Consider the following 12282-nt stretch of genomic DNA (forward strand, 5'->3'; position numbering starts at 1 on the left):
TTTTGACTACCCACTTGATGGAAACATTTTTCTTCAGACTAGCCTGCCAAATTGACAAAACCTTCAGAAGACAGTTCAGCTCTGCTACTTTTGTACATAACTTCCCCAGTTTTGGTATTTGGCATCTCACCATGGCAAGTACCATACAAAGGAAGAGGTTTTGTTGGGTTTTTGTTTGTTTTCAGGAACAAGATCGCATATGTTTCCAAATCTGAAGTCAATATGAAATCATATTAAAGCTTCCTACTGTGAAATTACAGTACATAGCTTTGGTATTATATGTGAATTCCATCTTTTTCTTTTCAAAATGAGAAAACAATCATGGTAGATTCCAGCTTGCTGAAAATCTGATTCCAGTGTTCAAGTTGTCCATACACCAGTGGCCACTACAAAACTATTAATGAGCTTAATGCAGTTTGTGTTGTCATTGTCTGTGGTCTGTGTTGTTGGAGAGAAATGAATAGAAATAAATGATGAATGTGAAGGATATCTAAGTGCAACCTTAACCTTTGAGATGAAATAATCCTCACTTTGTATGCTAAGAGAAAAAAATCTCATGGTTTGCATTCCATACAGCAATTGTGGGAAAATGTTCTTGGGTATAAACATTATAGTATCAAATTAAGCTATGTACTACGCTGCTTTTGAGGCCGTTGGGGTGTAGTTCTTCTAGAAATAGGATTCCTGTCCTGAAGAAGTGTGTCCAGGTGACTACTGTGTTGGCCACAATTTTAGACAGTTTTAGACTTCTAAGATTTCTATTCTTTGGAAAAATTAGGTTAAACTAATACATTACAGTAATCAGCCTTCTGTGATCTATCTTTTTACATCTCTTATATTTTTCCCAAAGTTGAAAGCTTTACTTGCTGGAAAACCTGCCTACAGATGGGAAAGTTTGAGCTCTTGAATTTCCTTTTTTCCCCACTCTTCTTGTCACTTTTGTCAGATCTCTTGCATTTTCCCCCCTTAGTTTCTAAAGGGGGCAAATTTTGATAATATATACACTTTAACATTGTTATATTCCTGCAGAAATTGAATCAGTGGACAATTGAACTCCAAAATTGCTCATGGTAGCTAAATTGCAAACAGTTTGGGTAGAGGGAAAGAAACACAGTAAAAATGCTATTGCATGTATTTGAAGAAATTGTTTGGGGGCTAGGGGTTCTGTGTCTGTAGGATGATGTTGTAACTGTATCCAATCTATTAGTCTTTAGAAATAGGAGTATATCACTGTTTGTGAGCCCTGCTTTTAAAGTCTTTTCTCTGCTTTGTGTTAAGTCTATGTGTGTAAGCCCCCACCTGCGTATGCTAGTTTGTCATACAGATAAAAAAGCAGTGAGTTTTCCAATTCTGCTCAGCTAAAAAAGGGGATGGGTAAATTACGAACCTTTATTAGTCAGGATGTTGTGTTAGAGTAACGCGCAGTGTATCACAGCCATCATTATCAGTGTCTTAAGCGCAAAGTATGGATGGTTGAATAGGAAGCTAAAGGAAAGAAAACCTGTTATTAAAAGAAAGTAAAAGCTGGTGAATTTGCTGTGTGATCTTGGAGGCAGTGTTGAAGAGGGTATTGCAAGTATACTGATCTCATTAGTACATGAAGGTGATATTACTAGCTTGCCAGTCATACTTCAGAAGGTAGTTCCCCATTGTAAGTATGAAACATGGTTGGTGATAGTCTGTATTTTTTTCTGAATTGACTAGAATAAATGTTTTGCTGTTAATATAGATAAAACTATGCACTGAGGTATTTTAGTGTTGAATTTTAGTGTAGACATTGAATTTTTACTAATTTGGAGCTTGTTTGGAGGCATATTAACACAAATTAAACTAAGTTCCTTGGATGTAGATTGTCTTAAGATGTATTTTGTAAGTCTATGTGGATATATACCTGCTTGCTTTTCACTAAGCAGTTTTCGTATCGGCAAGGAAGAGGAAAAAATTAACATCGTTACTAAGAACATTGTAAGATCTCAGTTAAAATATATGAACCTTGTTAGAAATCCCATTGCCATACACCAGGGGTCCTCAAACTACGGTCCGCGGGCCAGATACGGCCCCCCAGGGTCCTCAATCTGGCCCCCGGTATTTACAGAACCCCCCACCCCCCCCCCTGCCAGGGGATGGGGGGGGAAACCAAGCAGCCGCAGATGACTGCCTGCCACTTCATCCGTGCGCTAGCCGCCTGTTTAAAAAGTTTGAGGACCCCTGGTATACACTGAAATAAAAATGTTGTATGTGGCATACATGAACCCTACCCAGCTAGTTATTTTCTATAAAAAGATTGAAGCACTTGGACATGTTAAGTTTTTCTGTATGGGAATCCAAATATAAGAATCTGCAAATAGAATAGAAGCTGAATCTTACCCAAGAATGCCTTAGATTTGACTTGGCCTGTCAGCAAATAGTTCTTACTTTCAGGTCTCATGTATTAGTGTGAAAAGATACGTGATGAATTTCAAGAATGAAGATGATAAAACACATTTCAAAATTAAAAGATAAAACTCCAATAACTATCAACATTTTGTGGGACAAAGACCTGCGTTACTAACTCTTCTGAGATAGCTGCATCTTTTGGAAATCATTACTAGTGAGACTTTCATGAAATACAGGACTGATTAGTCAGCATCAGAATAGGAGAGGCCTCTTGAGAATGCAGGGTTCCTTGGTGTACAGTTCCTCCTAAATCCTCTCCTGGCAAGAAAAAAATTGCTTACTCAGTGACACTGTTTTATCTCAAATGAGAATAGTCTGAGTCCAATATCCCATAAAAGGATTGAGCCTGTTATGGATTTTCCTTAATACTACTTATAATGTGTAGATTGGAGGAAAAGCACTCAATAACTCTTGACCATGTAATCTGAGAAGGCACCTGGAATCAAGGAAAAAGTGAAGATAAATTCAGAACTAATTTATCCAGAAAAGGCAGTGATTTCAAGCTCCTTCTGGTACAGTACAGTGACATCAACCTGTCATGTTAAATTGCCTGCTTTGTGTGGCACCTTGCTTACTGAGACTGGATGTCAAGCGTTTGAGCATTCCGCACTGAGGTAGAGAACAGGTTGATTAAAATTTGCAATCCTATAGGGCAAGTACAAACAGCTTTAGTTTTGATGCAAACAGTGTTTTCTGGGTGCTGTTTCTTTCTACTCTGTTTAGTGATGAGACAGAGTTATAATCTACAGCTTTGGTTTAGGGTTTTTTTGCTTGTTTGTTTTTCTTTCCTAAGTATGTTTTTGGTAGTGTTTAATGAATTTTTCCAGAATCATTTAGTTTGGAAGGGACCTCTTGAGATCACCTAGTCCAACCCCTCTACTCAAGCAGAGTCACCTAGAGCAGGTTGCTCAGGATTGTGTTTGGTCAGGTTTTGAGTATGTCCACAGGCAGAGACTTCCCAGCCTCTCTGTGAAGAGATTGCATAACCTGTTGCAGTGCTTGGTCACCCTCACAGTGATAAAACAGTTGGTTTGGGGAGGCTATGAAAGCTGTGTGTCTTTCATCAGATCGTACTGGATGTTCCCATTAGTTAAAAAGAAAAAATAAATCTAAAATCTTCCTCATAGCCTTTGTGGCTTCTAGAAGGTGAGAGAGATACAGGCTCACTTTAAGGACATCCTGTGGCAGAGCTGACATGATAGTGAGAAATTACCTGAATACTGCTGTTCTTGAGATCTCTAAGGTAAGTGCTGAGGTGGATTTTTGTGCAGTTTTGCTTGTGGCATACTGGTAACAAGTCACCTAAAGACAGTACTCCTTTGGTAGAGCAGTACCAGATATGACAGTAGAATGTTTGTGTCGTGATGATACTGTTATTCAGGATTTGTTTTCAGCGGAGTGTGCAAACCCACTTGATTTACTGACATTGAACATTGTTTGGTTGTTCCATTATCTGTCATCTTTCCTCTGCACTTCAGTTTCCTTCATGCAGCGGGTTCTACATGGGAAAATTCCAGTGTGTTGACTGATCCCATGTCACCCATTTTTCTACACAGAAATCAGAGGGATCAAAGAAATGCATGTATGAATTGAATGATTCTTAAAAGTGGCAGGAGGCCCTCCAAGTAAATGTCTAATGATGAGCAGACAATCCTACAACATGTCAGTATATGTGTATTTTATTAGTGGCAGTTTGCCACTGAACTGAGTATTTGGGCAGTTCTTAAGACTTCCCTAGTTTTTGAAGTCATTACTGAAGTATATGCCCATCTATGAGTGAAAGCCGTATTTTCAGATAGGGAAAGCTTCCTAGAGTGACTCATACAAGGGAGATGCTGTTGTTAGAATTAGTCGGCTGTGGGTTGCATTTGTCCCAAAAGACAGGTTTTTTTGAGATGTGGGAATCAGGCCTACCTATGCATAGCGCTTATTTGAACTGAACTGATGTTACTGTGTTGACAAAGTCTTCCAGGAAGATTTCAGGTTAAGTCTTTATGATTAATGAAAGTAAACTGTTTGCCAAAATATCAAATTGTTAAATGTATGTGGAATACAAAAGGGTTATAAGCAAACACATGAAAACTTCATTTAAATGACCTCTTACAACTGAAGTAATTTGAGGGTTTGTTTGTTTTACAGGAAAAAAGCAACCCTTTTACTGACATGTGCAAGAAGTGACAGGTTGTTTGGAAAATGAGAAATCCGTTAGTGAAGGAGCTACATATGCAGATCTTTTAAGATTTTTGAAGGTACTTGGGTGCCTACAGATGAAAGTAGGACCCTATGAAACTTAGGGAAATGCCTGTTTCTTCCTGTAATTGCCTGAAAGCTTTAAAAGACAAACTTTTAATTTGTAATGCCTGAGATGGTAATACAATTAAAGTGAAAATAAATAATTTTGCATTTTGCTTGACAGAATTTTGTCCTTGAATTGTCTGTGTTATGTAGCCATATAGTTTCTCTGACCATAAATTCTAAACCAATACTTGACTGGGGCTTTTTGCTTGTTTCTACCTCCCTTCCTTAGCTTTAATAATGGAATAACAAATACTGGCTGTGTCAAATCTCAGATGTCTTAGGGTATGTACTCTTCTAGCTTAATTTCCCCCCCTCCCCCAACAAATTTAATTTGTTTTCTTTCATAATTTGAAATCTCTGTCTTGACACAAGAGATTCCTTAATATTTTGTGGATACATACCTTCTTTCAAGGTACAAAGTTTCTTGTTACTAATAGTTTCACTAAAATGAGAAATCTTCTCTCATCACGGATCAAAATGTGTTGCATTCCATGAAGTTCTTTGTAAATAACTGACCAGTATTTTTGACTTTGAAAAGTGGAAGTAATGAGCAAAACTGAGGAACAAGAGAGATTTTAATCATATGTCTTATATGGGTAAGTAGGTATACCAATGCATAGTTAATTCTGTAATTTTTTTTCTTAATATAATGTAGTATTTTATAGTTAAGTGGAAAACAGTAACATGGATATTTCCTGGAAGTATCCTTCCATTGACACACATTGCTAATAGTTATTTTGTATGAATATAATTACCTTCAGAACCTGTATTCAGACTTACAATAACATCATTTGGGCACTGAAGGCAATTTTTTAACCTCTGTCAGAAATGATAATGGAAGCTAAATGATAATGTGTTGAATGGTAATTGCAATATTGCAGAAAACTTTCAAGTTGCATTTGATAGACACTAGGTTTCTTTCCCTGAACTATGCAAATAAACTTGTTTGAAACCAGGTTTTTTTTATGTTTAGCAGCAGTTAGTCAATTAAAACAAGCTTGCAAGTATGTTCTATTTGTATGTTGTTTACAAGTAATGGTACAAAGAACTGAAATATTTTTTTTTATTCGTTTGATTGGTTTTTAATCACTGGAAGTTCTTCAGAGTGAGTTCTGCAGATCTTTTCCCCTGGTGTGTTGAAGGCAATTTCTGTGTGTAGCTCTTAAAACTCTTCAGTGAAACTTCTCAAACTTGTTCTTGTGTATGATTCATCAAAGTGTTTAAGTATACAAAGGAGAACAACTGTTAGAAGGACATAGGACCTACTAGAATGTTCTTTTCCCCCTTCTAGCACCTAGTTGACATGAAGTTCTAAAGCAGGTTATTTTAAGAGTAATTTTAATACCTTTTTCCAGTGAAAAGGAAAAATGTTATAAACCTCAGTGTAGTGTCTCAGCTTCACTTAAGGATTTACCCTGCAGCAGTGTCGCATGTCACTATATTTCCTTTGTTGGTAGATCAGTAGTGACAAAAGAGAACATGCCGTACACTAGACCGACATCTTGGCATAGGAGGAAAGCCAGCCAGATCTTCAGGAGTTTGAGTAGCTTTACTCAGCTAAAGACAAGAAATCTTTAAACTTTCACTGATACATCATTTGTGAACATAATACTGCTGTTCGGGTGCTTTTTTAAGAATGAACGGATCTGTAGTTGGATTATGTCAATATGGGAAAGCTTGGACTTCAGTATTAAAAACATTCACGTTTGCCAAGTTACTGTAAGAATATTTAAAGATGAAACTTGCCTTTAACGTAGGCACCTAAATTTAGGTGTGTAAGTTACCGCTTTCTGACATTGCCTTTTGCGTAGAGAATTTAGGCTCCATTGACTTCATTGACAAGGGGTTTGATTCACTTGCCTAAGGGCAGGCATCTGGCGTCACCTGAGCCATGTAGGATATCTGAAGCAACTGCATGGGGCTGGCATAAATGTCACACAACCTATAGGTAACTCATGTCCTTCTCAGCTGGGAGCTGGAGACCAGTTGGGATACCCTAGAGCATCTCACATGTACTAGATGCTTTTGTTTAGGCAACTAATTTGCTTCAGAACTCCATTGATTCAGTAGGAGCTAAGATGTCTTGGTTACATGCAGGTACCTAAATCTGATGCGTTTCTTAATCTTGAGCTGAATCCTGCTCATGGTTTCTGGAATACGGAACCTTACTGCAATGAAGATTGCTCGTTTGTTATCTAAAGTCCCCACTTTTAATCACATATGTTATGTTTTGGTTGAGTTGAAATAAAAATAGATAAGAAGATATTTTATGAAATATGACTGTTAAGTTACTTTTGGGTACTGTTTGTCCCTGTGGACTGCTAGATGAGCGGAGAGACAGGTCATTAAGCATGTAGAGCTTGTCAGCCTGTTGTGGAGGTGTGAGGTTACAAGCCTTTCATTCTTGGGCTGGAGGACACACCTGCTGCTCATGCAGTGGACAACAGCAAGACTTGTTAGTGTATGAAGTATTTCTGCTTCTAGGTTTATAGCTATTTACACTTTAACAGAAGTTTCTCTAATGAGTTTTTAGTGAGCTACTAACGATCCAATGAAGACATTTTCTGAGCGGTCAGGACATAGGGTTCAAAGCAAACTGGCAGTGAAGTGTTAAGTCTGTGGATCTACATTGGCTTGACGGACAGGCAGATGTGTTTCCTCCTGTGACGGTAGGGGCTAGAAGAGAAAAAGGTACTGCCTGGTTTTGTTATGGGCAGAAAACAGCCTGTATGAGTGAGATTCTCTATTAACACAAAAAGTTGTCCCTATTATTTATTTTCCTAATTAATGCCTTACAGCTTCTCCAAAGTATAAGATGTATGAAAATGTGTGTTGATGTTCATAACCAATTCTTCTGTAAAAGGAGAAAACAGCAGCATTAAGTAACAATTGTTTATTAATGTAAGACTAAAACTTTTCACAAATACTTAAGTCATACCAGTCAAGTTGTGATTTTCTGTGACAGTTCGGACTGAATATACACAATAAACAGTTTAGCATAGTTGTCTGTTTTTCAGCTTTTAGAATGCATCTTTTCACTGAACTAGTCATGAGAAGGTAATAAATATGCAATTTCCCATATTTTAAAATGGAAAAGATCACATCCATAATAACAAACAATACCACATCATAAATTCATAACCTAGCATACCTGTACACTGCTATATGAATGGTACCATAATGAAAAACAATGCAACATTAACGCTACTTGGAACCATAGCTTCTAGTTGTTTTTGAGGACCCACCATGATGCTGAAAGAGAGGAGAATTTATTCATTAACATAAACAGTATTTCTTTTTCCACCTTTTGTAAAAATAAAACACTAAATTTTTAATCCAAATTAAAAGCTATTTTATATATAGAAAAAATATAAAGAAACATGAATTTATATATGCAGCTAATACTACTCTTATTTGAAAGCAGCATACTTTCAAGGACAAAACCTCTCCAGGCAGGGGAAGAATAACTAAAGTATTAGGAGAGCTGAGTATAACTGGTGGGGGGATGGCTTTAGCACAAGATTTTATAGCTCCTTTTGATGACATCCAAAGAAGCATTAACATGTCATAGGTGCAGTTGCATAGAATTAAGTGCCCAGATCCCAGAGAGCAAATCACATAAATTCTTACTCCTGTTCTGCTGCATCTGTCCCCTGGGTGGTTGTGCTGCCTTTAGTGACTTTCGTTCCTTGTAATATTATTCAAACCCTGGTGTTCTTTTTACACAGTTCCAGGAATTAAGAGCATTTTGCCCCCAAAATAAGGTAATTGATGGACTTGTAAAATGTCATTCCGGTAAAAGAAAATCTGTAATCGCCAGGTTATACAAAGGGCTGGAGTGATACACATTTGTACTTCTGCACAGTTCCTACCTACAAGGTTTATAGAGAGAAACCCAAAAGAAGGAAAGGAATCATGACTATCCGAGATACCAAGTCCCCGTAGCAGAGTGGTGTTCTAGGCTCACTAGGTTTCGCATTACACAGTTTGGGGATTAAATTCGTTAACACAACTTGTTTCTGTGAATGTGTCCATAAATCCTTCAATTTATGGTATTTTTATGAAAAATGTTATCTTTTAAGAAGAATGTTGAGAATATACTTAAGAATCTTACCTGAATTTGGGCTATGAAAGCCTAGTAGTCTCTGACTCATCAGTGGATTCATGAATTTTGGCAAAAAAAATTTCCAATTTAACGGTTTATTTAATGGATTATAGTGTAAGTGTTCAACAGTTTTCCCCATGCTTTTGGTTTTTTCATCAAAAGGTTCTCTAGTGCCCTTAAGTCCAGATCTTATATAAACATTAGGTATTCATTAAAGAGTAACAGTGATTGATGCCACCCTGGTAGATTGGCCTGAAGCAGCTTGGTTGGTTAAGAGGTGTACAAGTGATTGTAATAGGTTGTGGTTCCTGTTAACTGATGGTAAATGTATTTACTTCAGGATAATATTGGATCTAACAGTCTTGAAAACTCCTGTCTTCCTGAGTCATTCCTGGACACATAATAAGTGTGTCCTTCTCAGTTTTAATTAATTGGCAGAGTAAGGACTCATGGGTTGTAATCTTTGATTGAATCAGATTCAGATTACAATTTAGAATTAAGTTCTTGTGTTACCCAGATGTGTAAAAAAGTGTGAATGTGCCTGAGCTAGGGTAGATTTGTTTTTAAGACAGAGCCTATCTATGTGCTAGTTGCAGGCAGCTTGTTTTTGTTTGGTTGTTTTTTTTCCTGATTTTACAGTGGTGTCTAAAACTTCATAAAGTATACTGGTAGGATTGCAGCCATGATTTTTTTTTTTCAAGAAAATTTTCTGTCTTTCAAATACCAGTATGATTTGTATAGGTCAGACATGGGAAGTACTTCCCTTGAAACAAACGTGCAAATCTCTGCACAGATTTCTAAATTGTAGATAATATATAATATTGTAAAAATAACTGTGAATGCATTATTTCCCATTGCCCCACCACACCACCTCCCCGCAAGGAGAGCACAGTGAGAAATGTCTGCCACAATGGAGTGCTGCAGACTGAAACCCTTGTTAGCAAGCAGAGCTGATGCTTTAACAAGTGTTTTGAATCCAATTTCAGACACTTGTATATTTAGGCATTTTAAAGTTATGATTATATTTTATGTTATGTTAATTGTACATTAGCTGTGAGTAAACCACCCCGGAATGCTCCTGGGGCATACACAGTCTAGCTTTTGGACACAAGCTGGGGAAAAGGCTGCATTGTTTCCTACAGCCAAGTTTATCTTAATTCCAGAAATTTCCCAGTAAGAGGCAAGATTTGAGCAGATTCTTGGTTCATTAAGTGCAGTCTCCTGGTACTGCAGGAAACCCTGGCATGTAATTGTGTGTCCAAATCAGGCTCAAGAGGTCTGAAAATGTCTTGGCTGTTTTCTTTTAAATAGAAACCCCAGGTACGGGATTATGTAGGGTTTTTTACTACTAGGTGGGGTTTAATCATTCTAAATTTAGTCTGTACTCAGACATAGGGGAAACCCGGGTTTCATTGCAATAGATCTGTGTTCCCTAAGACAAAAAATTTGCCATCCTGCTGCTGCAGATATGGGACTGATGCTTGCTTTGCTTCATCCTGCACTGTCTCTTTCAACTATCATTTCTAGGAGAAAGATGTTGCATGCTCATTTGTTTGTATTAGAAATAATAATTTGGAATCTTTAAGACCTTGCTTTTTCAAAGTAGGTTGTTTTTTTGGTTTTTTTTTTAACATAGCAGGAAGTATGTACAATAAATTGGTTAGTAAATATAAATTATTAATAATTAAGGCTCCCTTTGGTCAATGTAAGTATGATTAAGTTGAAGCCTTCATCAGAAAGCAGGTTTTTTGCCTGAAAATCTTAAATGGGGTCTATTTTTACTAATCACAAGTAGTATTGTTTATTCTAGATATTTTATTAAATAGTATATGCTAGCATAACTTTACACCATATAAAATAAAGTATTGTGAGTCTTACTCTTGCTGATGCATTTTACATTTCTGTGTTTGAAATAAAACCACTTGGAGTTCCTTTCTACTTTCTAGTTTTGGAGATCTACTTTACCAAAGAAGATCTGACTAAGGGTGATATTATGCAGTGGTCTTGCATGTGGAACACACTAATATAGCAGAACTCTTCACATGGACAAACAAAATAATGTGAAAAATAGATATTTACCAGGGACTAGCATTGTTGTGATGAGCTCTGGGGTTTCCAAGAAGTCCACGTTACTTCTTTGGAATGTCTTGCTGTAACTCATTTGGAGGTGGCTAAATAATTGTGAAAAATAAGAACATACCAAGTTTTTTAAAGGGCCTATTTTTTTTCCCATGAGCATTAGAATTTTTAAAATTAATGCTGTAACAAAGATTTTGTGCTTCAAAAATCAGGTGATGATAGTGGGGGAGGGGACCAGATAATCTGTGAAGTGCTTGCATGTTATATTAAACACAGGTTTTCTTCTGTATAGTTAACTGTTACTCTGATGCTCATTTCTTGGTTGTGACCCAGTATAGTGTTGATGTGTGTTACTTCTGTCAGTCTTTGCGAAAGTAACCTTTCAACTGGGGTTTTGTTCAAAAAGAAAGCAACTAAGCTTCAAGGGACTTAATCTTCCTTCAGAATGGTTTCTGTCTTTTCTGTCTACAGATTTGGGATCATAGGGTTGGTTTGTTTTTTTAACAGTAAATGTAGTTAAGGAAAATCTTTTTGTCTCTGCTCAAGTTTTTTAGTCGTCTGCCTGCTGCAGGCTAGAATTCAGCTAGTAGGACTTAATCATTATAACTTCTATTTTGGGCCCAAAAGAGAGATCCTGGAAATCTGTCAGATGGATTTTTGTGATGTGGATTTGGGAAGCTTTGGGAGAGCTACCCATGACTGCTTGCATGCTTAAGCGTGTTGCTCGATGGCACACCTCCTGTCTCACTCGTTGGCTCCTTTTGTTTCTTTCATTATTAAAGTGATATTTCATTATTAAACTGATGAACTAATACCCATCTGATGCCATACCTTTGTCTATCCACTTTCAGACTTACTCTATTCTGTTCAAATTAGCTTTGTCTTTCTGACGTTTTTATTTATATGTTTCAGTATATTTTAGGCTTTAGCAATTGAAGTATTGCTCTGAAGTATTAATTGTGATATATTTAGTAAGAGATTGGTTAGCAGTATTTAAAGTGTTTTGTATTCAGTCTTTCTACTACTGCTTTCTAACCTTCAAAACTTTCTGTATTACAAAGAGAACCCCAAACAAACCAGAACCACAAAACTTACCTATTCCAGGCATTGCTGTTCTCCCAGAACTCATAAATAATGAACCGGGAATCACTTGGAAGCTTCTGTATGGAAACACTAAGAATTGTAGGATAGAACTAATTTAATAGAAGACGACAATGTTATTGGACATACACATCTTATTCCAAAGTGCTTATGAGTAGGACCAAATGCAGTGATTTTTGAAAAAGAGCCAAACTAAAACCAAAAACCAACCCAAGTAATAAATTTAACAAACATGTGATCACATACTGCAAATTATCTGAAGC

General features: G+C 36.9%; 2 protein-coding genes across 5 annotated transcripts in view; one reads left to right on the forward strand and one right to left on the reverse strand.

Annotated features, from left to right (window-relative positions):
* C3H8orf88 (chromosome 3 C8orf88 homolog) overlaps positions 1-12282 on the forward strand; it is a 32230-nt gene that overhangs the window by 11475 nt on the left and 8473 nt on the right. Inside the window, exon 6 of one of the 2 annotated variants that reach the window (XM_056333458.1) lies at positions 4576-4927. The exons of the other annotated variant lie outside the window; for it this stretch is intronic. Coding sequence (XP_056189433.1) covers positions 4576-4614 — 39 coding nt within the window. The 3' untranslated portion in view covers positions 4615-4927. Of the gene's footprint in view, positions 1-4575; positions 4928-12282 lie in introns of those variants that run through there. 2 annotated transcript variants of the gene reach the window in all.
* The window catches only part of NECAB1 (N-terminal EF-hand calcium binding protein 1), a 66626-nt gene continuing 61892 nt past the window's right edge, over positions 7549-12282 (reverse strand). Inside the window, exons 10-12 of one of the 3 annotated variants that reach the window (XM_056333456.1) lie at positions 12014-12091; positions 10919-11010; positions 7549-7986 (exon numbers count right to left, since the gene is read on the reverse strand). In XM_056333456.1, coding sequence (XP_056189431.1) covers positions 7958-7986; positions 10919-11010; positions 12014-12091 — 199 coding nt within the window. In that variant the 3' untranslated portion in view covers positions 7549-7957. The remainder of the gene's footprint in view (positions 7987-10918; positions 11011-12013; positions 12092-12282) is intronic. The other 2 variants (XM_056333455.1, XM_056333454.1) reach the window with 2 other exon arrangements.

The sequence above is a fragment of the Falco biarmicus genome, chromosome 3 (genome assembly GCF_023638135.1).
Source record: "Falco biarmicus isolate bFalBia1 chromosome 3, bFalBia1.pri, whole genome shotgun sequence".
Lineage (NCBI taxonomy): Eukaryota > Metazoa > Chordata > Aves > Falconiformes > Falconidae > Falco > Falco biarmicus.